The sequence below is a fragment of the Podarcis tiliguerta genome (genome assembly GCF_965153285.1).
Source record: "Podarcis tiliguerta genome assembly, chromosome: 9".
In the NCBI taxonomy this organism is placed as follows: domain Eukaryota; kingdom Metazoa; phylum Chordata; class Lepidosauria; order Squamata; family Lacertidae; genus Podarcis; species Podarcis tiliguerta.
Window position 1 is genome coordinate 5,437,120 of NC_139542.1, and position 27,814 is coordinate 5,464,933.

At 47.3% G+C, this 27,814-nt stretch overlaps 1 protein-coding gene and 1 long non-coding RNA gene across 3 annotated transcripts; one reads left to right on the forward strand and one right to left on the reverse strand.

The window, feature by feature from the left end:
• On the forward strand, positions 1-24,140 carry LOC310657605 (5-hydroxytryptamine receptor 7-like). 2 transcript variants are annotated; one of them, XM_083398525.1, is made up of 3 exons: positions 1-1,509; positions 8,350-8,876; positions 22,108-24,140. In XM_083398525.1, exons 2-3 carry the CDS (start codon positions 8,365-8,367, stop codon positions 22,877-22,879), a joined length of 1,284 nt encoding a protein of 427 aa, XP_083254651.1. In that variant the 5' UTR covers positions 1-1,509; positions 8,350-8,364; the 3' UTR covers positions 22,880-24,140. The 2 variants fall into 2 exon arrangements, with proteins under 2 accessions (XP_083254651.1, XP_083254650.1); XM_083398524.1 differs by lacking the exon at positions 1-1,509 and adding an exon at positions 3,368-3,533.
• Positions 2,848-27,814, reverse strand: LOC310657781. The gene is made up of 2 exons (XR_014501930.1): positions 27,648-27,814; positions 2,848-3,084 (listed from the first exon to the last, which is right to left on the reverse strand). It is a non-coding gene; the product is annotated as an uncharacterized lncRNA (long non-coding RNA).

Genomic DNA, 27,814 nt, shown 5'->3' on the forward strand with positions numbered 1-27,814 from the left:
GAGCACACAGAAAAAAGGAAAGAAAACCAGAGGTGTCTGAGAAGGGGCTGAGGAGATGGGGCATTCACATTTTTTATTTTGCTTCCCACCTGCTGCTGATCAATTTGTGGCGGGCAAAGGGGAAATCTCTTTTAGATGCATCTCATACACTTCCTGTGGATCTCACTAGCAGAAAGGGAACAGTTGGCTACCAAAGACATTTTCCACTTTAATTTTACTTCATATGCTCTGTGGATAACTTTCAGCATTGAACACCACAGGCCTCGAACACAGGCCTGGCTTAGATTCAGCCCTGCAATGTGGTAGCCAGGAGAGAAATTTGATAGTACAGCTTAGGTTTTACAAGATCCTCTTTTTTCCTGACACTTTGGGAAAGTTTACACTTTGCACAATATTATTAGGGATAGAATATATACATACATAATTTAAAAACCCATAAAATCAGACATAAGAGGAAAAGGGGGGGGGCATCTAAAATAGCATTGTAAGGGGAAAAAACCTTTAAATTTTAAATAATATTTGACAATGCAGAAATGCTTTATATATCCATAGCAGGTTTCTCACGACTGAAAACTTTTGATTTTGCAACGCTGAGGTTTTGTTATGGTGACAAGTATGATCAAATTAACCAGCTCCCAAATCTTAACAAGTGAAGTCATCCTTTTTAGGTCTTAGGTGGGGTTTGGGGGGGGTCGCGTGTTCAGATGATCCATGTAGACTTCAATATATAAAGAAAGGGTTCTCATATAAAGAAGGTATATTTTTAGTCTGGCTGAAAGGAAACGATAGCAGGTCTTGGTTTACTTGCAGATGAAAGACTTTAACTGCCAGCTACCACCATTCGCTCCTGCGAGGTTCCTGCGAGGCGTCTCCACTTCGCTTTCCTCGATGCTCCCTCGAAAAAACCAGCAAAAGAAGTGTGACAGAATCGATTGCACCTTCGTGGCAATTCTTGCAGCCCTGACAAGGCTCGTTTCCTTCCTCGCACAGCTCGCCTCTAGCAGTCCAGGTTGCTGATGCCCTGGCAAGGAAGGATAGAATGGGAGAGACCCAGATTCTCTTTCTGCTCAGGGAAATGAGACGAGATTCCCCAGGCTGTTCTCCCTGAGTTTTTTGCAGCCGCGGCAAAGACCAGCCTGGTGTTTCCTTGCCACTCTCTGTGTGTCTGCAGCAGAATGATGCTTAGGAGGGGAGGGGGAGAGGGGGGAGAGAGAGAGTTGAGGGAGGCTGCCTCTTTGCATCTTCTCCTCCTGCTGTGGCAGTTCTTAGCTTGCCCAGGAAATAGAAGCAGCCTCCAGAGGATGTAACCTGGCGACCTGGAACCATCATTTCCACTCTTGGATCTTTCTCAGGGAACGCTTGGACCACTGAAAGTCAGGCTTGAAGAGTCTCCAGCAATTTCAAAAAAGGTGAAGGGACTCTGTGCTCCTGGACAGAAGATGTCCATCTCAAGAGACCAGGCAAAAGCCATCTCCCGCCTGACATTTCTTCCTCCTCGCCGCCTTAGAGGTGAGACTTCTTTTTCCCATTCTTTCGCAGGAAGGGTATCTGAAGTTATCAGAGGGGCAGCCTCTCATGCAGAAAGCCAATCTCAGCCTGGGATTTTGCAGGGCACAGTGGGGGGAAGGGGAGAAGTTGTGCTTCTTCTGAAGTAGATGTTTGGCATTTGTTTAAAGTGTTTTTAAGGGGAGTGGGCAGGAGAGAGACTTTTGAGAAGATGCATCTCTCTCCGAAAGAGCGCAGCCGATTCATTGTTAACAGCCGAGGGAGACGAGACAGAGAGATGCGAGTACTAATGGGCACTTGGGAAGATGTCTAACCGGGGGTGATGTTGGATGTTGTGGGGTGCAGATGTTGTTGCACTGCCCTAATGCTTTGCATGCGTGGCGCGCATGAAATCTAAAATGGTCCAAGCATCCGTAGTGTTTAAAGAGATGGGATTTGGGAGAGCGATGTCTATTGGGAGTGCCAACGTCTGTTGGGAGTGCCAACTCTCTTAAGAGAAACGAGGCGCCTAAAGGTCCTAAAGTCTGACCCCCACAAGCTCCCACTCTCCTACACATCCCACTTGCAAATCAAACCTTTGCTAGATCTCACGTTGGCTGAAGACGTCCAATCTAGACTTGTTTGCTGCCAAGTTCAAATGCCCTCTCTGCGGTTGGCAGCCCATCCCTGTTGCCTTCAGACGGTGTCCCTAAATATCATTTTATTCAGCTGCTGGCTGTGGTAGGCCAGTTCGCCCCACCTAGAGCTTGCCAGTTGTTTTGTACTACAACTCCCATCAGCTGGGACTGGTGGGTGTAGTCTAAAGATAGGGAGTGCACCAAGTCAAGGAAGGCTCTTCTAGGCTATATAGGGCCATTGAGTTCCTTAATGCAAACCTTGTTAAATAGAGGGCATATTGTTTAATACTTGCACAGTAGCATTTGTGTAAAATGAGGTCCCTGGTCTCAAGGACCTTCCAGTGTAAATACCAGGATGTGGGTGAAAGGCAGAAAAAAGTTGAGGAAGGGATACCATGAGGGCTATGAACATAATTATGTTTGCGTGCTAGATTAGAAGCCTTATTGCCACTGCTCAGTTTTCGGAACTTCTTGATGATTAGAATTCATTGTCTGTCATGATAATCTCTCTCTCTCTCTCTCTCTCTCTCTCTCTCTCTCTCTCTAAATTTTAACTCACCAATTTGATTTATCTGTACTTCTGATTATCTGAACAATTCAGATGTCTTGGGCTATTTTGCCGAAGGAGAATTTTCTCTCTCTGTGTGTGTGTGTACCTTTGCAATATGTATCAATTAATTCACACTTGAATACATAAAATCAATCCAATATTAGACTTTCCAACTCCTTCCCACATCCCTTCCCAGGGACTAGGCTGCAACATTTAATCTAGTTCCCTAATTAGAGAAGAAAGAATGCGGGGGATGGGGAGGTCCCTTAATGAAAGTGACATCCCTTCTCACTCCAGCAAATCACGTTCTCTTTTGAAGTCTTCTAAAATCAGTCATGAATGGGACCAGGCCATTTCTGCCACCTTCCGCTCCAGCCACCGGTGACCCAAATGCTGGTTTGGAAGAGGTACCTGCAAAGGAAACAGGGGGAAAAATGGATCTGAGATAAAGGCAACACCTTGCTTGGAGAAACTGCTGGGTGACCCTAAGCTTGTGACTTCCAACTAAGAGGTTTGCCCAAGCGAGCCCCCTGCAAATGGGTCACTGCCCCATGAACATCAGCCTTGATTCTTCCAAACCTGCCTGCCTTCTTTTGACCAGCCCAGAGGATGGTCTTGCCTGTTTCCTTCTCCTCCTTAGTCTCGTTTTTGCAGGGGGAAATGTAGAATTAATTGGTTCTACCTGTCACTGGCTCCATCTCTGTCTATCATTGGTTCTGTTGGCTTCTCTGCCCCAGCATTGTTTTTATGGTGTAAAAACACAGTAGAGAATGTCCATTTGGATTGTGCCCATTACCTGATGCTATAAAACTGGGGTAGCCAGAATGCTACCTTCCAGATGTTGTTGGATTACACGTGAGGTAATGTGGGGTGTTATGTTCTGAGGCAGCACACGTCTGAGTGAAATTGTGTATATCTGGAGCACCATTGGAAAAGCCCGCAAGCACCCTCTAAACATCTGGAAATCCTTGAAAACCCCCTTTTAAAAAATAATAATCAGCACTTACCATGCCCACCAAACTCCATCACATTCGCTCCCCGCAAGCCTCCTTGCTCAAAGGTTCATAGCAGGGGCAATCAGAATAAGGGCCACTAACTGACGGCTGATTCAGGACTTTAAATTGTGCTCTTATATCAAATTCCCTTTTCTGCGTATACTGTAATGTTTTGCTGTTGCTATGGCCATTGGCCAATGCGGATAAAGTTTTATCTTATCTCCTTGCTCAAACTCCAACACTCCACGGACCTCAAAGGCTGTGGCGTAGGAAGGGGGTGCAGTGGGTGCGGGTCGCCCCAGGTGTCATCACTGAGGGGGTGACAAAATGGCAAAAATATGTATTTTTGAATAATAATAATTCCTGCAACCTCTGCGCCCCCCTCTTCCTACACCACGGCAGGAGCACTCTCCCCTCAAGTGATTTCCAAAAACCAGAAGCATTGTTGCCTCCACTTTGCAGTCAGAGCGCAGCCTTTATGACTAGCAGCCGTTGACAGCCTTCTCCTCCATAAATCTGCCTAATCCAGAGGCGTAGCTAGGTGAGGTGGGGGGGTGGGGGGCACTGGGTGCCAGACCGCGGGGCCTGCATCGTGCCTGAGCCACGCGCCTCTCCTGAGGGGGAGGCGGTTGGCGGACTGCCTGCAAGTTCTGCGCTGCTTTTTCGAGCAGCACGGGGCTTGCTTCTGCCCACCACCTCAGCTGTCCTACAGCTGAGGGGGAGGCTTGGCCCGCCCTGCCCCCACGGGCAGCTTGCCCCGCCCCCCATGGGTGGCTTGCTCCGCCCCCAGTTGCAGGGCACGTGCGTAGCCCCGGGCACCCGAGCGACTAGCTACGCCACTGCTCAAAGGCTGGGGCAAGGGCTCGTAGGATTTCTGTTTTTGCTGTCTCCACAATCTTCCAGGGCTGTCGTCCCCCCCCCCCCCCCCGAATTATTATTTTTATTGATTTTCCAGAATTTTAAACAAACAAACATGTATCTTAACTATACTTAATCCAATCTTAGTAACATTGTTAAATGGCTTCCTCGAATCCCCCCTGACTGAGTTTCATTGTATATCTTTGTAACAGTTTTCCAAAACCAATTTTCTCATAAAATTAACTTAGTCACTTAACATCTTTCTTCCTTTTCATTTTAACTTTAAACATATTATTCTCTAACATCACAGATTTAAATCCTAAGCCTATCTGGTATTTGCAAGTTTTTCCAATTAAGTTATCTTAGCATATTTAACTAAATAGTCTTTGAATTTCATCCAGTCGTTCTGGTACTCCTCCTCCTTCTGGTTGTGGACTCTTCCAGTCATAGAATCATAGAATCATAGAATCATAGAGTTGGAAGAGACCACAAGGGCCATCGAGTCCAACCCCCTGCCAAGCAGGAAACACCATCAGAGCACTCCTGACATATGGTTGTCAAGCCTCTGCTTAAAGACCTCCAAAGAAGGAGACTCCACCACACTCCTTGGCAGCAAATTCCACTGTCAAACAGCTCTTACTGTCAGGAAGTTCTTCCTAATGTTTAGGTGGAATCTTCTTTCTTGTAGTTTGGATCCATTGCTCCGTGTCCGCTTCTCTGGAGCAGCAGAAAACAACCTTTCTCCCTCCTCTATGTGACATCCTTTTATATATTTGAACATGGCTATCATCTCACCCCTTAACCTCCTCTTCTCCAGGCTAAACATGCCCAGCTCCCTTAGCTGTTCCTCATAAGGCATCGTTTCCAGGCCTTTGACCATTTTGGTTGCCCTCCTCTGGACACGTTCCAGTTTGTCAGTGTCCTTCTTGAACTGTGGTGCCCAGAACTGGACACAGTACGCCAGGTGAGGTCTGACCAGAGCAGAATACAGTGGCACTATTACTTCCCTTGATCTAGATGCTATACTCCTATTGATGCAGCCCAGGTCGGCTATTGATGCAGTCAGGTCGGCTAGATCAGAAAAGTCCATCATCTTCATCTGCCATTCCTTTCGGGGCTGTTTTTGCCCCTTTTCAGGCCACATCCAGGTTCACAGCGATGCACACATTCGCGGTTGTGTGTGCCTTGAATGAGCATGAATGGGGAGTTGCCTGTTCAACTTCCATCAGCCCCAAGCAGCATGGAATCATGGGAGAAGTAGCCCAACAACACCTGAAGGCTGCCATATTGACTAACGCTGCAAAAATATGTTGTTTTCAGGGGAAGGGTCCGGCCTCAGAATTTGTGCCCTGCCAGTGTTCAGATTTCCGAAGCAAACAATATTAACAAAGAGAGTGATCCTTTAGTGAGGAGATTTGTTGGGGTGGATTCAGCAGCACCCTTTCCCAACCTTCCAGATATTTTGTACTACAATTCCCATCGCAATGGCCATGGCGACTGGGACTGGCAGGAGTTATAGTTCTACAACAACGAGAGGGCACTCGGCTGGGGAAGGCTGTAACAGTGAAACAGGAAAACGGTAGGCCCAAATGATTGCTGACCTCTCGGTTGCACATCAGAATTTGCACTCAGCTCTCCACAGTGTAGAAGAGCCGATTCGTATCGTAATGACTACATAGAAGAAATCTTCCTGATATTATTAGTGCAGCTATAATATCTAAATGAATCATCAGCACGATTTAGCAGTTTAAGGCACTTCCGATCTACTAAAATGATGCTGTAGGCAGCAGATTTTTTTTTAAAAAAAACATATAATTTTTAATAAAAGGACTTATGGATTTGGATTTGATATCCCGCTTTATCACTACCCGAAGGAGTCTCAAAGGGGCTAACATTCTCCTTTCCCTTCCTCCCCCACAACAAACACTCTGTGAGGTGAGTGGGGCTGAGAGACTTCAGAGAAGAGTGACTGGTCCAAGGTCACCCAGCAGCTGCACGTGGAGGAGCGGAGATGCGAACCAGGTTCCCCAGATTACGAGGCTACCGCTCTTAACCACTACACCACACTGGCTCTCTCTCTTATAAGAATTGCAGGTGGCAAGTACTGTCTTAAAAGCGACATGCCTCTTCTCTTTGAAATGCCGCTTCTTGGAAGATGATACCTGCTATGAGATCATCATCTAGCAAAGAAAGCATGCCTCTCTTTTTGCTTTAGGACAATTCTTTTCAAACATTTCCAGATTTATGTCAGTTTTATTAATGGACCAGTGGGTAATTCAGCTTAACAGCCTTATATTTTACTGTGCCCATTTCATTATGATTGAACTGCACTTGGGGAAACATAGAATATATATTTAAAAAGGAGACGGCTAGGAATAAGGGTTGAAAAGGAGACTGATAACTATGCTCACACGAGCTGTCTTAACTATTTATTCTCTTAGTCGCTGTGCATCCTGAAATTGGGTAATCTTTGCCTGCAGAAGTTAGTCTGCAGTATATAAAGCATGCAACTCACAGATCCACATAAATGCTTTTGCCAACTTCCCCTCTCCTCCATCAGATCAAGGCAGGCTGCCGTCTTTCAAAGCTCCCTAGCTATGAGCTAGCGAGGGAACTAGCTTGAGTTGGCTGAAATCAGCTGTTTGGTTAAGCTGCTGGGGTGTCATGGAATGCTCACAAACATTTCCCAACTGGTTCGAAGTTTCAAGGATTCTCCGCACACAGAGTCCAGGAACAACCGGTGTTGGTGCGAAAGGCCACAATTCCACCATTGGTGAACTCTTAAACTAGTCTCTGCCCAGTCTGGTGCCCTTCAATGTTCCCTGCTCCCTGGTAGCTGTAGTCCAAATCAGCTAGAAGGCACCAGGTTGGCAAAGACTGCCTCAGACCGTGTGTGTATGAGAGTGGCAGGTGAGCAGTGTGTGTGAATGGTGTTTATGGCTGGCTCAAGATTTTATGTTGCCTAAAGCAAAGAAATGGGAAGCGGGTGGCGCTGTGGGTTAAACCACAGAGCCTAGGACTTGCTGATTAGAAGGTCAGCGGTTCGAATCCCCGCGACGGGGTGAGCTCCCGTTCCTCGGTCCCTGCTCCTGCCAACCTAGCAGTTCGAAAGCACGTCCAAGTGCAAGTAGATAAATAGGTACTGCTCCAGCGGGAAGGTAAACGGCGTTTCTGTGCGCTGCTCTGGTTCGCCAGAAGCAGCTTAGTCATGCTGGCCACATGACCCAGAAGCTGTACGCCGGCTCCCTTGGCCAGTAAAGCGAAATGAGTGCCGCAACCCCAGAGTCGGTCACGACTGGACCGAACGGTCAGAGGTCCCTTTACTTTAAAGCAAAGAAGAAGAGTTTGGATTTGATATCCAGCTTTTTCACTACCCGAAGGAGTAGGCCAGATGCCGTCCCCTTATTCCACGTAGGGCAGCAGAGTGGAAGTTAACTCATATTTCAACACCGGCAATGAGACAGGGTTCCCACCCCCACCCCTGAGGCAACTGGTGAGCTTAAGAGCAGCTCTGCTCAGCAGGAATGGCCAGGAATAACCCCTCTCCTAGGCACACCAGCATCTGTTGCCAGAGGCAGCCGAATCAATTGACCTAACGGTAGGGCCGACCCTGATAATTTCTGTATCCGAGTGCTTCATTTTATTTCCGAGTGGGAGAGCATCTGAGAGCATTGGTAGGGAAGCAGACAAAGCACACATCTGCGAATTTGCATCAGCCTCCATTTGCTGCGTCTAACTTGCCGGAGGTTTGTTTTATTTATTTTTTTGCAGCTGAAGCAATTGGCCTGAAATAATAATAAGCTCGTGTCTCTTCTCTACACAGCAGTCTGCTCGAAGCATGTTGGTCAGGATCGGCCCCAGCCCATTTTCGGAACAGCATCTTCTCGCCGTGGAGGATTCGGGTCAGGAGTATTCCACCCGGAAGTCACCCTCAGCTCCATTCATGCCTGAAGGACCCTCCACGTCCCCTGAGCCAGACCTTCTGCTGCCCGCCAATGCCACCAACGCCACGGACTGCGGGGAGGATATACTGCTGTACGGGGACACCGAAAAGGTCATCATCGGGACGGTCCTCTCGGTCATCACTCTGCTGACCATTGCGGGCAACAGCTTGGTCGTCATCTCCGTATGCATCGTCAAAAAGCTCCGCCAGCCGTCCAACTACTTGGTGGTCTCCTTGGCTGCGGCTGACTTGTCTGTGGCCTTTGCCGTCATGCCCTTCGTCATCATCACCGACCTGGTGGGAGGGGAGTGGCTCTTTGGGGAGGTCTTCTGCAACGTCTTCATTGCCATGGACGTCATGTGCTGCACGGCATCCATCATGACGCTTTGCGTCATCAGCGTGGACCGGTAAGGATGGTCGCCTGCTTTACGAATCATAGGCTCACAGAATTGTGTGTGTTTGTGTGCGTATGCGTGTGGAAATGTTCAGTGGAAACAGCAGCAGGGGCAGAAAACAGAGAAGAGACTGTCCAGGTTCATAGAATCATTGGATTGTTGTGGGAATGTTCAGGGATGCAGGAGAGGACATATTGTTTTATTATAGCCTTTCCAACTTGTGTTAACAAGTTTCACAATTTAGCAGAGTAACATTCCCTTTTTTAAACTCAGTGGATGCATTTGCTCAGGCTCGCTAAACCTCTATAATAACTGTTCTGGTATTTCCCCCTTATTCCCTCATAAAAGATAAGACACGACACAGTCTTCTCTAAAAGTATAAAAAGAGTTTACTCACATTCTGCTCACAATCGGATCCCAGAAGGCAGACTTAGCTTAGAAAAGTCACATATACCTGGAAACTATCTCATAAGAAGACAGTCCCTTTGTCCTCTCTTGGCTAGAGGCCAAGAGAGCACCTTTGTCTAAGCAGATGTTGCTCCTTCAACGCATGTAGTCATAGAGAGAGAGATGGCTGCCCTGCCCTGTGCTTTTGTCGTTACCTGCACAGGTGAGGCCACGCCCACCTCTAGTCACATGCAGAGGAAGTCTGTCCCAGCCCAGAAGGAAACAGGCAGTTTACCTGCTGGCTGGACAAACATTCTACCCCATGTGTAAACATGTTCACTCTAGGAATGTTGTACTTGACTGCTCTTGTGTTTCACATCCCACAATGCGCACGTGGCCTTTGCAGGTCATCTAGACCAGCTTTTCTCAACCCAGGGTCCCCAGATGTCATTGGACTACAACTCCCACCATCCCCTGACCACTGTTCCTGCTAGCTAGGGATGATGGGAGTTGAGAAAGGTCTAGATCTGGATCAAAACAGGAAACTCCTGGCTAGAGCATTTGCTACGCAACTCGTTCTGTCGGCGCAAGGATTTGCCCTTGTGCAAAGGAACTTTCTCCCCTCTCCTCCCCCTGTGCACCCCCCCAAAAAAAACTTTCTGAAGCAAATTTGAAGAGGAGGGCATGGAGTGCACTCAGGGGAAGAAGTAGGGGAGAGGTTCCATTTTATGCCTACAAATCCTTGTGTGAACAGAACAAGCGTGTGGGATACCACCCCGGTCCCTGATAATTTCTTGCTGCTGAATGTGAAATGTGTGCTATTGAAGGAGCACCGCTAAATAAGCAACTACCTTATGGATGATGGTCGTGGATGTGGGTGTGCAGCCTTTGCATTCAGATCCTTTTGCTGGATTGGGAACAGTATGAGGATGCGTGAAGATTGAATTCAGATGGGCAGAGCCATTGCTTAGAGGCAGAGCACGTGTCATGCATACAGAAAACCTTAACCAGGCTGATTATTTAGAATCACTGACATTGTCTGGTGCGCTCTGTACTCAGCTGCAAGTAAAACTCGCTCTAAGTTTCTCACTGCAGTACAGGGAAATTAAGAGGATGGTATGCGTGGCCTAAAGGTGACATTTCATGACGGAGGCCACCCGATAGTCTAACCAATTCAGTTGTCTGAGTGTCTTTATTTATGTAGTGAAAAACAGCCACAAGGAGATACCGGCAGGCTTGGGGGGAAATCAGAGACTTGCAGATGTAGGAGCGAGGAGAACATCACCCTTCTAAAAAACAAAACAGCCCAATGAAGATGGCATGTACTCAGTGCCTGCAGAACGTTGAGAGGGGGGAAACTTAATAATAATAATAATAATAATAATAATAATAATAATAATAATTTATTATTTATACCCCGCCCATCTGGCTGAGTTTCCCCAGCCACTCTGGGTGGCTTCCAATTGAGTGTTAAAATTAATACAGCATTAAATATTAAAAACTTCCCTAAACAGGGCTGCCTTCAGATGTCTTTTAAAGAGAAGATAGCTGCTTATTTCCTTCACATCTGAAGGGAGGGCGTTCCACGGGGTGGGCGCCACCACTGAGAAGGCCCTCTGTCTGGGTCCCTGTAACCTCACTTCTCGCAGTGAGGGAAGCGCCAGAAGGCCCTCGGAGCTGGACCTCAGTGTCCGGGCAGAACGATGGGGGTGGAGATGCTCTTTCAGGTATACAGGACCGAGGCTGTTTAGGGCTTTAAAGGTCAACACCAACACTTTGAATTGTGCTCGGAAACGTACTGGGAGCCAATGCAGATCTCTCAGAACCAGTGTTATGTGGTCCCGGTGGCCACTCCCAGTCACCGGTCTAGCTGCTGCATTCTGGATTAATTGCAGTTTCCGGGTCACCTTCAAAGGTAGCGGTTTCAGCTCAGAGAGTATGGAGGATGCCATGGAATGCCAAATTTTTGTAGGGATGGGTTAATGAAAAACTGGGGGTGTGGGAGAGAGAGAGAAGTAATGGACTGGAATATCCGTTTTTCACTTTTCCTTTTTTTATATACATTTTTTATTGGTTTTTTTAACATATCATTTTCAACAATCATATAACATAACTTATTTTCTTATACAATATTTTAGACTTCCGTCAACTCCTCTGATGATTTTTCATTCTCTATCACTTATTCTGCATTTCTTAATTTCTCTATGACTCTTAATTATCATTAACTAATAACTCTCCTCTCTTTCTTGAAATATTTCAAATAGTCCTCCTTACAAAACTTCTCGCAGTCCTACTAGCGTAATCCGTTCATTACAATTACTTTTCCGTTTTTCACTTTTCCATACCAGTTTGTGATTGATTGATTGATTGATTGATTGATTGATTTTTAAGGGGTCTGCACGAAAATTCATCAAAAATTTGAATGCAGTTTTCCCCTATGCACACGTCGATACTTTGAAAGTACAGTACTTTGACACAGAAGCCATGGGCCATACTTCGCTTTGTTGCCTCCTTCGCAAAGCTTTTTTTAAAAATATTTTATTAGGTTTTTTACACAAAAAATGAGACAAAAAACATCAACAACAAAAAAACAAAAAAATACAAAGTTACAAAAACACAGAATAACAAAAAACATCAAAAATAAAAAGCAAAAATAAAAACAATTCCATCTTCATAATATTTCTTGCATTTACTTATTTCTGCGACTTCCCCACGCCTCCCTTCACTGTATTCCAAATCATATATTTAATCAGCAAATCCCTTCCCTCTGTCTTAATTGATCTTTGTCTTAATTTTGGTATCTTCATATAACTTAATCTCCTTAGTATCTTAAAATATTAAATCTTTTAATTTTGCAACTTTTTACTAATAACCTTTTACATTCAATCTGATGTCATTCTAACATTCGTTGATCTTATAATATTTCTGTAGATAATCTTTGAATTTCTTCCAGTCTTCTTCCACCGTCTCTTCTCCCTGGTCTCTGATTCTGCTGGTCATTTCAGCCAATTCCATATAGTCCATCACTTTCATCTGCCAGCCTCCTTCCCAAAGCTTGTCCAGCTTTGGGAAGGCAGTGCGAAGGCTGGGAGTCAAATGTTGCTGACTGCTGCCAAAAAAAAAAAAAAAGCCAAAAAAGGGCTGTAGGCGTGTTGGACCACCCTGGTCTAGTACAGAAATGGTAAGGAAAAGTGGTAAGGAAATGCCTATACCACAAATTTAAGCCCATTTCAACTGAGCCACGTTGCGTCCAAACAACCTGCTCGTTGAGCATTCGCCTTGATTTGCTTACACAAAGATTATGGCTGGGTGTTGCAACATCCACTGTTCATCATGATGTCTTGGTGGAGATATTGTGTCAAGTCATTTTTCCATTGCTTTCCTTACTAGGGGAGGGGGGAGTTGGGGAGGGGGTTGAAAGCAGTTTATGGTGCAAGAGCGCCCAAACCACTTTAATTTTACATCCTGAATTTTCTGGCAAGCGCTTGAATCCCACCTACAAAACGGTCTGGAATTCTAGAAGCCAAGGAGGCCTCACTACTGTAAATCCAAACCAAATCTGCCAAGATAATGAATTAGAATCATAGAATCATAGAGTTGGAAGAGACCACAAGGGCCATCGAGTCCAACCCCCTGCCAAGCAGGAAACACCATCAGAGCACTCCTGACATATGGTTGTCAAGCCTCTGCTTAAAGACCTCCAAAGAAGGAGACTCCACCACACTCCTAGGCAGCAAATTCCACTGTCAAACAGCTCTTACTGTCAGGAAGTTCTTCCTAATGTTGAGGTGGAATCTTCTTTCTTGTAGTTTGGATCCATTGCTCGGTGTCCACTTCTCTGGAGCAGCAGAAAACAACCTTTCTCCCTCCTCTATGTGACATCCTTTTATATATTTGAACATGGCTATCATATCACCCCTTAACCTCCTCTTCTCCAGGCTAAACGGCTCCCTTAGCCGTTCCTCATAAGGCATCGTTTCCAGGCCTTTGATCATTTTGGTTGTCCTCCTCTGGACACGTTCCAGTTTGTCAGTGTCCTTCTTGAACTGTGGTGCCCAGAACTGGAGACAGTACTCCAGGTGAGGTCTGACCAGAGCAGAATACAGCGGCACTATTACTTCCCTTGATCTAGATGCTATACTCCTATTGATGAATTTGTTTGTTTGCGGTATTTATATCCCACTTTCTTGTCCAAGGAGCCAAAGTGGGGTGTGCGTGGACCTTTCCCTCCTCTCTTAATCCCCACAACAATCCTGTGAGGTAGGTTAGGCTGAGGTCACCCCGTGAGCTTCGTGCCTAAGTGGGGATTTGAACTCGTGTCTCTCCCGGGTCCTAGTCTGGCACTCTGCGCCGCACTGTACAGCTATCCCTTGATGCTTTTAAAATACCCTGTTCTTCTCCCAGCCTGTGCACTTAATTCCTTGTCTGTGCGACTTTCTATCTTTGAAACAAAAACAAAGGAAAGAAATCTGAGCAGAATTAGGAAGCAGACACTTAAAGTTAATTGTGCAAGTTACAGCAGCAGCGCCTCTGAATGCAAAAGGTAGGCGTGTGGAATTCAAAAGCAATCCCAGACTGCACGTATTTAATGTTTGGTGCTCCTGTTAGAAGGAGCCATAAAGTCTGAGCGGTGGAGATTTATTTTATTTATTTGGAAATGTCTGCACTGCCCTTCAGTATAAATATGCACAGAAATAAAAAGGAGCAGCCTCTTCGGCGAAGGGCGCCCATTGTACACAAGCTGGGTTCAGCGATCGCATTTATCACTGCCTGTTGTTGTTGCTGCTGCTTTTTTAAAAAGAATGGTTTTGAAGCAGAAGTCCTTTATAGCAGGGACGGGGAGCTGTTTACAGCCTGAGGGCTGTCTTTCCTTCTGGACAATCTTCCAAGGGCCACATGCCAGAGTTTGGAGGGCCAGAGGCAAAGGCAGGTGGAAAAATGAATATTTTTTATAGCTTTGTACAACAGGCTGGTTCCTACACATACTCACACCCCTCTCTCTGCCCTCCATCCAAACAAGGAAGAGACATGATCAGAGTTCAAGGACAAATCCTAGCCAGGCAAAAACCCTTCAGGAAGGTGAGAAGGAAGGCTAATGAGAGGTTTGGCTTGGGGATAACACAAGTGGCTGGGGTGGAGGTAATAATAATAATAATAATAATAATAATAAATTTATTATTTGTACTCCGCCCATCTGGCTGGGTTTCCCCAGCCACTCTGGGCGGCTTCCAACAAGGATTAAAAATACATCAAAATGTCACACATTAAAAACTTCCCTGAACAGGGCTGCCTTCAATTGGCTTGTAAAGCTCAGGTAGTTGTTTATCTCTTTGACATCTGATGGGAGGGCGTTCCACAGGGCAGGTGCCACCACTGAGAAGGCCCTCTGCCTGGTTCCCTGTAGCAAGGCCAGGGAGAGAGATCTAAGGGGCTGCATTTGTTCCCTTGGCCTGAGGCTCCTCACCTCTGCATTAAAGAGATGGCCCATTTGGTGGCCAACCCAGCTCGAGTGATTGATCCCTTCATCCATCCCTCTGAGATACCTTTGATCTAAGGTTAAACACTCACATTTTTGCTAGCAGAAAACAACAACAGTTAGTTACCAACTCAGTTAGACCTCAGTCTTTTCTTTAGTGTCAATACAAAAAAGGGTAATGGACTTCTGACCGTTAAGTCCAGTCGTGGATGACTCTGGGGTTACAGCGCTCATCTCACTTTACTGGCCGAGGGAGCCAGCGTTTGTCCACAGACAGTTTTTTCCAGGTCATGTGGCCAGCATGACTAAGCCGCCTCTGGCGAAACCAGAGCAGCGCACAGAAATGCCGTTTACCTCCCCACCGGAGTGGTACCTATTTATCTACTTGCACTTTGACGTGCTTTCAAAGTGCTAGGTTGGCAGGAACAGGGACCGAGCAACGGGAGCTCACCCCGTCGCGGGGATTCGATATAGCCCCGTGGAAAATCCCCACATTCAAGCCTTCATTAATGCACATTTGGGAATTCCCCATTTCAGTGTCAATTAAACAATTGTTCTTATCAAGTCCATCACCTTTGGCTTGGGCTGGGCACACCTGACTTGACTCTGTTGCAGGTGATGGATGGTGTGGGGGCAGTGGCGTAGCGTGGGGGTGCAGGGGGGGCGGCCGCACCGGGCGCAACATCTGGGGGGGCGCGCTCGCACTCGCAGCTCTCTGCCCCTACCTGGCTCACTCACTCTAGGGGGCGCAGATTACTTGCCTTGCCCCGGGTGCTGACAACCCACGCTACACCACTGTGTGGGGGCGATGGCAGCACTCACCTGACCTCCAGCCGGTTGCATCATTGCTGTTTACTGGGAGGTTAGAGGGGGAGAGGAGGCAGGGAGGTTGGTGCGGTGTCAACGCGCCAGAGGGAGTGCAGGATTGGCTCCGCTGGTGCATTTGCTCCACTGCGACCTCGCATGCCCCTTCAGCAGCGACGCAACTGATGGGAGGTTGGGTGACTAACATCACCACACCTTCTTGGAATAATAGATATGGAATCTATCCCAAGAAAGATGTTAGATTGTTTTTGTATGCCACAACTGCTGCTACGATTTTGTTAGCCAAGAACTGGAAATTACAAGAAGTGCCAACATTGGAGGAATGGCAGGTGAAGATGATGGATTTTTGGGAGCTAGCCAACCTGACCGGAAGAATCATAGAATCATAGAGTTGGAAGAGACCACAAGGGCCATCGAGTCCAACCCCCTGCCAAGCAGGAAACACCATCAGAGCATTCCTGACATATGGTTGTCAAGCCTCTGCTTAAAGACCTCCAAAGAAGGAGACTCCACCACACTCCGTGGCAGCAAATTCCACTGTCAAACAGCTCTTACTGTCAGGAAGTTCTTCCTAATGTTTAGGTGGAATCTTCTTTCTTGTAGTTTGGATCCATTGCTCCGTGTCCGTTTCTCTGGAGCAGCAGAAAACAACCTTTCTCCCTCCTCTATGTGACATCCTTTTATATATTTGAACATGGCTATCATATCACCCCTTAACCTCCTCTTCTCCAGGCTAAACATGCCCAGCTCCCTTAGCCGTTCCTCATAAGGCATCGTTTCCAGGCCTTTGACCATTTGGGTTGCCCTCCTCTGGACACGTTCCAGTTTGTCAGTGTCCTTCTTGAACTGTGGTGCCCAGAACTGGACACAGTGAGGAAGAGTCGGTGACCAGAAGGAGGAGGAGTACCAGGAGAAATGGGTGAAATTCAAAGACTATTTAGCTAAATATGCTAAGATAATTTAAACAGAAATACTTGCAATTACCAGATTGGCTTAGGATTTAAATATGTAATGTTATAGAGCAATATGTTTAAAGTTAATATGAAAAGAAAGAAAGATGTTACTTGACTAAGTAAATTTTATGAGAAATTAGTTTTGGAAAACTGTTACAATGATACACACTGAAATTCAAGGCCTAGGACCCTCGTACCTACGGGACTGCCTCTCCTGGTATGCCCAGCGGAGGACCTTAAGGTCCATAAATAGCAACACCCTAGAGGTCCCATGCCCTAAATTAGATCAGCCTCAACCAGAGCCAGGGCCTTTTCAACACTGGCCCCGGCCTGGTGGAACGCTCTGCCTCATAAGACCAGGGCCCTGTGTGATCTGATTTCTATCTGCGGGGCCTGTAAGACAGAGTTGTTCTGCTTGGCCTTTGGCTTGGAGCCACTTTGATTCTCTCCCCCTCTTTCTTTTTCCTTTCTCCTCCTGTGATGAGGCTGCATTTTAATATTTTAATATTTTAATGTTTCAATATTTTAATGTTGTATTTTAATCTTCTTTTTAAGTTGTATTCATTCAACTTGTTTTTATTATTGCTTGTTAGCTGCCCTGAGCCTTGGCTGGGGAAGGTGGGGTATTAATAATAATAATAATAATAATAATAATAATAATAATAATAACAATAATAATAATAATAATTGTTTTTATTATTATTATACACTGAAATTCAGCCAGGGGGATTTGAGGAAGTCATTCAATAATGTTAACAAAATTGGAATTATTACAGTTAGGATCTATGTTTGTTTGTTTGTTCATAAATTTGGAAAATCAATACAAAAAATGGAGAAAAACAAACACACACCACCAGACCTCCCTGTGTGTTGCATGTCTTGCACATGTGGTCCTTGGGGACTCAGCATGGGTGTCGATGGGTCTGGCACCTGACCCCTCCTCACGTGTGTCTCAATGAGCTTCTGCGTGCTCTGAAATGAATAAATCCTGAGAGGTGCTGGCTGGCTGCAGGTGTCGCCGAAGCAAATAGGACCTGATACTGTGCCCAGCAACTGGAGCAGACCCTGAACAGCTTTTAAGCATGCATTCAGCACCCTTCTCTAAGCCTTACTTGACTGCAGATCAAAGTACAGATTAATTAATCACTTAACGATCCCTTGCAAGTCTTTTCAGGGCCTCCTTCCAGATGCTGTGTACATGGAGGAGGGGGACTTCGTTGCTGATGATAGAAGCACTGCTAATCCGGATCTCTTTTTTAAAAAAACACTGAACTCAAATAAACTCTGCCGTCCTGAATAATTTTTAGCCGAGTGCTCTTTTCTGCGAAGCCTCAGAAACCTCCGCCTATTACATCCATCTGAGACCTGCACCGGTGGCTGAGTTGCTACTGGGCCCATGTTCAAGGTGGGGTTATTAGTATGCATAGCGCTTAACAACTTGGGACCAGTTTGCCTACAAGAACGCCTGGCCCCACATGCACCCACTCGACTGCTGCAATTGGCAGAACTGGCATGGTTACAAGTGCCACATAAAACCCATTTCTCATTGGTAAGAACTCAGTCTTTTACTGTGGCAGCACCTGCCCTTTGGAACCCCCCGCTACTTGATATCAGGCAGGCACCTTCGTTGTACTCTTTTTGGCACCTGCTAAAAACATTCTTGTTTAGACAAGCCTACCCAGATGGTTAAATAATTGGTGCAAGTTGTTGTTGTTGTTTACTTATACCCTGCCCATCTGACTGGGTTTTTAGTCTATTATCTTAACTTTTCAAAAGTTTTAAATTATCATTGTTAAAGTTTAAAATTTTCTTATTGATGATTTTTTTGTTCTATCTTTTTTTGTGAACTGCTTTGAGGCTGTTTTTGTGGGTTGGTTTTTTTTTTAGAATTGAGAGATGTATAATTTTTGTGAAATAAATAAACATCATTTATTTTATTTTATTTATTGAGGTGGGTGGTTTGAGATAGCCACACACCTCTTGTTCCACGAAGGATGTCTGTGTAGCTTTTACCTTTCTAAACTTTCTAAATCCAGTCATTCCATAATAAACATAATAAGCATTTAGACAATTAAAGGTAAAGGTACCCCTGCCTGTATGGGCCAGTCGTGTCCGACTCTAGGGTTGCGCGCTCATCTCGCTCAAGAGGCCAGGAGCTGGCGCCGTCCGGAGACACTTCTGGGTCACGTGGCCAGCGTGACGAAGCTGCTCTGGCCAGCCAGCACCAGCGCCGCACACGGAAACGGCGTTTACCTTCCCGCTATAAAGCGGTCCCTATTTATCTACTTGCACTGAGAGTGCTTTCGAACTGCTAGGTGCTGGCTGGTGCAGGAGCTGGGACCGAACGACGGGAGTTCACCCCGCCATGGGGATTCGAACCGCCGACCTTGCGATCAGCAAGTCCTAGGCACTGAGGTTTTACCCACAGCGCCACCCGCGTCCCATATTTAGACAATTAGAATAAAATTATTCTCAACCCGGCTCTCTCAACCCGCCTCCCTCCAGTAATACTACTACTACTACTACTACTACTACTACTAATAATAATAATAATTTATTATTTGTACCCCGCCCATCTGGCTGGGTTTCCCCAGCCAGTCTGGGCGGCTTCCAACAAAGATGAAAAATACACTAAAATGTCACATATTAAAAACTTCCCTGAACAGGGCTGCTTTCAGATGTCTTCTGAATGTCAGGTAGTTGTTTATTGCTTTGACATCTGATGGGAGGGCGTTCCACAGGGCAGGCGCCACTACCGAGAAGGCCCTCTGCCTGGTTCCCTGTAACTTGGCCTCTCGCAGTGAGGGAACCGCCAGAAGGCCCTCGGCGCTGGACCTCAGTGTCCGGGCAGAACGATGGGGGTGGAGACGCTCCTTCAGGTATACTGGACCGAGACCATTTAGGGCTTTAAAGGTCAGCACCAACACTTTGAATTGTGCTTGGAAACGTATTGGGAGCCAATGTAGGTCTTTCAAGACCGGTGTTATATCGTCTCGGCGGCTGCTCCCAGTCACCAGTCTAGCTGCCGCATTCTGGATTAGTTGTAGTTTCCGGGTCACCTTCAAAGGTAGCCCCATGTAGAGCGCATTGCTGTAGTCCAAGCGGGAGATAACCAGAGCATGCACCACTCTGGCGAGACAGTCTGCAGGCAGATAGGTTCTCAGCCTACGTACCAGATGGAGCTGATAAATAGCTGCCCTGGATACAGATTTGACCTGTGCCTCCATGGACAGCTGTGAGTCCAAAATGACTCCCAGGCTGTGCACCTGGTCCTTCAGGGGCACAGTTACCCCATTCAGGACCAGGGAATCCTCCACACCTGCCCACCTTCTGTCCCCCAAAAACAGTACTTCTGTCTTGTCAGGATTCAACCTCAATCTGTTAGCCGCCATCCATCCTCCAACCGCCTCCAGACACTCACACAGGACCTTCACCGCCTTCACTGGTTCTGATTTAAAAGAGAGGTAGAGCTGGGTATCATCCGCATACTGATGAACACCCAGCCCAAACCTCCTGATGATCTCTCCCAGTGGCCAGCCCAGATTCCAGTGCACCTTTGGAGGGGTTTCTGGGGCCACAGAGATTTCCTGGGATATGGATCACGACACTGCCTGCCCACGCATGCCCATTTCTGTTTTGCTGGTTAAATCCTTACAGCAATTGCAAACAGTCCTCTGTATGATCCGCCACCGCAACGTGGTTATGCAACGGACCCTGGACCCTGCTATTTTTACATTAACTCCAAGAGCTAGCAGGACCCCCTGTAGGACATGCACACACTTTGTTGCCTGGTAACCAAAGAGATGTAATTAGAACAGAGTAATTTTTTTTAAAAAAGGAAGAGAGAAACCCTACCACGTGGGTTCTAGTGGCGGTTCCTGAGAGGGTGGTTAAAAGGTGGCTGTGTTCACTGCTGCAAAGATTTGTGACCCACTTTGCATCGCCCAAAAGAAACTCAGTTCAGCAGCCGCAGTGTCGTGGGCAGAGGGAATAAGTGACCTGTGCGGAGTTTTGTTTTGCTGAGTTAGAACATCGAGCCACCTAGCCCTGAGCAGCGTCTCCTTAGAGGGAGAACTGAGCTTTTCCCCATCGCTGCTAACTGTGACACCGGCTGGAGGTGCCGGGGATTGAATCCACACTGGACGCAGCGCATGACAAGCACATGGCTCCACCTCAACCACTGGCTCTGCCCCATGTGTCAGGGGCTGATGCGAGTGATGGGAATTGCGTCCAGGTCACATTTAAAGGTGTTCCTGCTTAATTTGCCTTTCTGAAATAGCATGAGAGTCGAAACGTGGCCACCTTTTAAAAATTCTCACTTCCCCGAATTTTGCAGTGCAGTTTGCCAGTCAAGTAATTTGTATAAAAAATGCATATGGCATAAATAGGCATGCCTTTGTGAAGACAACATATAACATGCATGAACCTACCTGGACCCTGAGAATCATCCTCTGAGGCCCTTTTTGTGTGCCTCCTCCACGTGAGGGTGGCAACATAAGAATGGGCCTTTTCTGTGGTGGCACCCCATTTGTGGAATGCTCTCCGAGGGAGGCTCATCTGTTGCCTTCATTATACATCTTTAGGTGCCAAGCAAGAATATTCCTCTTCTCCCAGGCCTTTGGCTAATTAAACTATCTATGACCTTTTAAACTGTGGGGGTACTGTTTTCATTTGTTACGAAAAACCTCGTTATTGCATATTTTTATATGGCTGTTTATTCGTATATATTTTTTAAAAAATGTATAAGATTGTTTTATGATGGCCTATATTTCTAATTGGGACTCGGGTGGTGCTGTGATCTAAACCCCTGAGCCCCTTGGGCTTGCTGATCAGAAGGTCAGGGCTTTAAATCTCTGCCACGGGGTGAGCTCCCATTGCTCTGTCCCAGCTCCTGCCAACCTAGCAGTTCGAAAACACACCAGTGCAAGTAGATAAATAGGTACCGCTGTGGCGGGAAGGTAAACAGTGTTTCCATGCGCTCTGGTTTCTGTCGTGGTATCCTGTTGCAGCAGAAGCGGTTTAGTCATGCTGGCCACATGACCCGGAAAGCTGTCGGTGGACAAACGCCGGCTCCCTCAGCCTGAAAAGTGAGATGAGTGCCATAACCCCATAGTCACCTTTGACTGGACTCAACCGTCCAGGGGTCCTTAACCTTTTTACATTACCTTATATAAGGTAAAGGTAAAGGGACCCCTGACCATTAGGTCCAGTCGTGACTGACTCTGGGGTTGCGGCGCTCATCTCGCTTTATTGGCCGAGGGAGCCGGCGTACAGATTCCAGGTCATGTGGCCAGCATGACTAAGCCACTTCTGGCAAACCAGAGCAGCGCACGGAAATGCCGTTTACCTTCCCGCCAGAGCGGTACCTATTTATCCACTTACACTTTGACGTGCTTCCGAACTGCTAGGTTGGCAGGAGCTGGGACCGAGCAATGGGAGCTCACCCCGTTGCGGGGATTCGAACCGCCGACCTTCTGATCGGCAAGTCCTAGGCTCTGTGGTTTAACCCACAGCACCACCCGCGTACCTTATATATCTAATGCCTAATAAAGGTTTGACGAAGCCAAATCCAACCTACCAATCTTTCCTTGGTGTTTTCCAGGTACCTGGGAATAACCCGGCCGCTGACGTATCCTGTGAGGCAAGACGGGAAGCTGATGGCCAAGATGGTGTTCATTGTTTGGCTCCTCTCGGCCTCCATCACTCTGCCCCCTTTGTTTGGCTGGGCGAAGAACATCACTGTGGAACGGGTGTGCCTCATCAGCCAGGACTTTGGCTACACCGTGTACTCCACCGGCGTCGCCTTCTACATACCCATGGCCGTCATGCTCGTCATGTACAACAGGATCTACAAGGCAGCCAAAGCCAGCGCTCAGAAACACCGATTCATGGACTTCCCCAAGCCTTACGAGCCAGACGGAGCCTACTGCATCGAACCTGGTGTCCGGCGCCAGCACAGCACCAAGAGGAGCAAGGCTGTGGAGCAATGCGCCACCTTGTCCAAACTCCTCCGCCAAGACCGGAAGAACATCTCCATCTTCAAGAGGGAGCAGAAAGCAGCCAGGACCCTGGGCATCATTGTGGGGGCCTTCACCTTTTGCTGGCTCCCCTTCTTCCTGATGTCAACGGCCCGGCCGTTCATCTGCGGCAGCCGCTGCAGCTGCATCCCATTGAGGCTGGAAAGGACTCTCCTCTGGCTGGGGTATGCCAACTCCCTCATCAACCCCTTGATCTACGCCCTCTTCAACCGGGACCTGAGGACTACTTTCTGGAACCTGTTGCGCTGCAGCTACCGCAACATCAACCGCAGGCTGTCCGCCGCAAGCATGCACGAGGCCCTGAAAGCCACAGAGAAACACGAGGCCATCATCTAAGGCTGCGGGCCCATGTGGACGTTGGCGTTTAAAAGCGTTGCGGTCACTCACTAAGGGAGGCAGACCTTCCCTGCGGCTGCCTGCTCAAACCAAGGATTGGGGGCTCAGCTGGATGGACATCACCAAAGCAGGGCAACGATTATCCGGTTCCTCTGCAGCCCCGGGGAAAAAGACAGCTTTGCAAATAAGTCTACGGAAGATGCTAATTCACAAACGTACCCAAATAAATCTGTGCATCTATGGCAGCCGTTTGCGGTATAAAGGGGGAAACAATATTTTGCCACTTTCAAGAATTTTCCTATGTGTGGAAATTGGGGAGAGGGGATTATAAGATCCTAGTAAATGCCTTGTAAGGGAAGGGAAATTAGCTGGCAAGCCAAGCGAGAATTGTATATCCGAGAGGCAGTAGCAAGGATGCTCAACAGAAGGCCTAGATCAGCTTTCCCTTACCTGTCACCCTCCAGATAATTTGGAGTTCAACTCCCATCACCCCTGACCTTTGGCCATTCCGACTGGAGCTGATGGGAGTTGGAGTCTCACGACATCTGGAAGTCACCAGGATGAAGAAGGCATGACATCTGCTGTGGAGCTCTTATGTAATAATAATACTTAACATTCATACAGTTCTTCCAGGGCATTTCGCATTCATTTGCTTCGATTATCCTTACCGTACGACCCGTAAGGATAGTCATAGCCGCTAGGGACTAAGAGAGAGGAAGCAGTTTATGTTAACAGACCATAGATGAGGCAAGATCTCTATGTAGGGCTCTTTTCATGAGTACACACACCGACCAAGTGAGGCCTTAGATTTTGAGTATGGAACCCAGCATGCTGAGATGCTCTGTCCCCATCTGAAATAAAAACAAAAAGGCAAGTTTCTAGTCCTTTGGCTAGAAAGGGAAACGGAGCAAAAATTTCCAGGGGACCTGACATTAGCACCTTGTGCCTCACTATGGCGGAGAGAAGTGGAGCATAACATAATGGCCTTCTATCAGGCCAGACGGTTTGTCCATCTTGGCCAGCAATGTCTGCTCTGACTGGCAGCATGTCCCCAGGGTCTGAGGCAGTAAAAGGTGTCTTCCCCGGCCCCTGTTCTCCGATCCTTCTACCTGGAGATGCAAGGAATTGAACCGGGGCCTGCTACAAGCATATTATTTGCTCAACCTCTAAGCATTGGTTTAGTCCAGAAGGAGTTAAGCCAAATGAGTCAATACATTCTCATACATTCCTGACAAGACAGAAGTACTGTTCTTGGGGGACAGGGGGCAGGCGGGTGTAGAAGACTCCCTGATACTGAATGGGGTAACTGTGCCCCTGAAGGACCAGGTAAGCAAAATGACTGGAAGTCATTTTGGACAGACAGCTGTCCGTGGAGGCACAGGTCCATTCTGTATCCAGGGTAGCTGTTTACCAGCCCCATTTGGTATGCAGGATGAGACCCCACCTGCCCGCGGACTGTCTCGCCAGAGTGGTGCATGCTCTGGTTATCTCCCGCTTGGACTACTGCAATGCGCTCTACGTGGGGCTACCTTTGAAGGTGACCCAGAAACTGCAATTAATCCAGAATGCGGCAGCTGGACTGGTGACTGGGGGCGGCCGCCAAGACCACATAACACCGGTCCTGAAAGACCTTCATTGGCTCCCAGTGTGTTTCCGAGCACAATTCAAAATGTTGGTATTGACCTTTAAAGCCCTAAACGGCCTCGGTCCAGTATACCTGAAGGAGCGTCTCCACCCCTATTGTTCTGCCCAGCTCTGAGGGCCTTCTTGGTGGTGTCACCACCCTGTGGAACACCCTCCCATCACATGTCAAAGAGATAAACAACTACCTGACATTCAGAAGACATCTGAAGGCAGTCCTGTTCAGGGAAGTTTTTAATGTGTGGCATTTTAGTGTATTTTTGGTCTTTGTTGGAAGCCGCCCAGTGGCTGGGGAAACCCAGCCAGATGGGCAGGGTACAAATAATAAATAATAATATACACCCATGTAGACAGGTAGCAAAACACAGTTTTTCTCTGCCTTCCTTGACTATTCCCTGCCCCCCCCCCCCCACAAAGAGCCGTGTCCTGCGTTGATGCTGGATAGCTCAGTCAGTATAGCAAGGGACCCTTAATCCCAGGGTTGTGGGTTTGAGCCCCATGTTGGGTGAAAGATTCCTGCATTGCAGGGGGTTGGACTAGATGACCCTTGTGGCCCCTTCCAACTCTACAATTCTATAATTCTGTGATCAGAGATGCATATTTTCATTCCTTAGTTGGTGGCCTGGGGTATATCAGGTTCAACAAGCCTCTTCCATCTGCCAACTGAGCTTGCTGCCCAACGCCTCCCTATCTCCCCACATTTCTCGCATTTCGCAGCAGCTGCTGGCTCTCTTTCGCTAGTCTCTGCTGCCGTCTGGTAACCATGCATGTCCATGCATCCAAAGCAATGTACAGAAAACAAAAACAACACTATACCCATCAGGCAGAAACATGGTTTGGCTACATGCAGTGGCTTTTAGAAAGAACAACAATGGGCTAACTTTATCACAAAGAGGCGTACCACATCGGACTGGGGGAGTGGCTATCAGACTGGAGGATGTGGATGGCATTGTGGTCTAAACTACTGAGCCTCTTGGGCTTGCTGATCAGAAGGTTGGGGGTTTGAATCCCCGCCACGGGGTGAGCTTCCGTTGCTCTGTCCCAGCTCCTGCCAACTTAGCAGTTCAAAAGCACGCCAGCGCAAGTAGATAAATAGGTACTGCTGTGGTGGGAAGGTAAACAGTGTTTCCATGCGGTCTGGTTCCCGTAACGGTGTCCCGTTGTGCCAGAAGCGGTTTAGTCCTGCTGACCATATGACCCGGAAAGCTGTCTGTGGACAAACTCCGGCTCCCTCGGCCTGAAAGCAAGATGAGCGCCGCAACCCTATAGTCGACTTGGACTGGACTTAACTGTCCAGGGCTCCTTTACCTTTACCTTACTGGCTATCCATTCTGAGTTGCAACTGCAAGAGAATGGCGATGGAGCTTTGATAGCAGGTTAGAAAGTTTCGCCACTCTGCCACTCTGGTAATGTAAGCAAGTAAATCGGCAGAAAGGAAATCCTGAGTGTTTTCCAGACCAAAGGCTACTAAGTCTCAGAGATGAGAGTGATTTGAATGGCAGGGTCTAAATTGAAAACTTCAAGACACTCACTAGCTTTCTTCAAATTTCAGCCAGCTTTGGAAACGAGAGGTCAGGAACACACTGGGTTAATTCAAGGGCGGAACGCAGCACCTTGAGAATCAATGGGAATGAAAAGGGCACTTTTGTGTGGAGGCAACTTGTTTAAAATAGCAGCACCCTACAAAAACCTTTGCCAACTTGGCCAACGTGCAGGTGGGGGTTGTCATCCGAAACATCTGTAGGGCACCAAATTGGCAAGCGATGCCCTACTCCGAACACACTCTAGAAAAACTGTGTGCATTTGTGTGTGCCTGGCGCAACCCTAGAAGACACAACCATGTGGAGAACTTTCTGCAGGAACCACAAAACGTCAATCATCAGCATAATCTTTCTCCCTCTGATCCAATATGGCAGACAGGGTTAAATCGCTTGGCCTAGCTATTCCATGGAGTAGAGATGAGAAGGCCTGGGGGGGAAATGGGGAAATGGGGGGAAAAACCAATTTCCCCCTGTTTCCCCCCCCGTTTCCCCCCCCAAAGCCATTTTTTTCCAGAAAAATTGAAAAAAACAGTTTGATATAGTTTGAATATTCCACACACTTTTTTCTCCATTTTTTCTGGGGAAAAAAAACGACTTTGGGGGGAAATGGGGGGGGGACCTGTCCCCCCCCATTTTTCCAGTTTCCCCCCAGAACTTCCCATCTTTTCCAGGGAGCCTTTTTCCATCTGAAGGCTACATTCCCTTCTCACCCCCAGAAACAAAAGCCGGCAGAACGACGAGTGTGAATTTTACATTTGTATGATAAGTTAGTTTATACACACACATAGCCTGCAAGTCTCCCAGCAAAACCTGGACATCCCATTTTTTTTATTGCTCGAGAATGGCTTGATTTTTTGAACATAAATCTGATCTGAGAGAACACTGACAGATCCCAACCAGACTGAACTGATATCGAGAGGGTTTGTTTAGAAACACAGTGGCATTTTTTTTCTGCAGGGGCTGATGGGAATCTTGAGGGCACCTTCGGAAAGGCTTTTTCTACCAGGAACCAGGAAAACAGGCCAGTTGTTCCAAGGGCTGAGGGTGAAATCTGTGGTAATTCAAGAGTCCAAATTAAATAAAGGTGTTACTGACTTACCAGCTGAGTGCCCTGGTTATTTGAATTTTGTACACGCCCCATGGTACATTTAGGTTGAAAACAGGTTGGGTTCGACTAGATGAGCCTTGTGGTCCCTTCCAATTCCACAATTCTGTGATTCCAATGTACAATGGTACCTCAGGTTACAGACACTTCAGGTTACAGACTCGGCTAACCCAGAAATAGTACCTCGAGTTAAGAACTTTGCTTCAGGATGAGAACAGAAATCATGCTGTGGCGGCGGTGGGAGGCCCCATTAGCTAAAGTAGTACCTCAGGTTAAGGACAGTTGCAGGTTAAGAAGGGACCTCCAGAACGAATTAAGTTCTTAACCCGAGGTACCACTGTAGATTGTTTTCCTGTCAAGGGCCACAGTATCTTGCTCAGTCATGACTGTAGCGGCAGGGCTGTCTTGCATGCAGCACTGGCGGTTTGAGGGGTGCTCTGTGAAGCCCATGAGGAATCCCCTCCGGCACCCACAACATTACCTGCTGGAGGTGATTATGCCCAGGCACCTTCTATTTCCCTTTCTCCCGTTGGTGCAGATTGCAGGTTCAGTCCTTTGCCAAAGCTTTGCATCTTCCTTCCCAGGGCTGCTACAGCCTCACCTGCCACCTTCTTAAGTATGGTATAAAGAGTAACAGCAAGGAGGAGA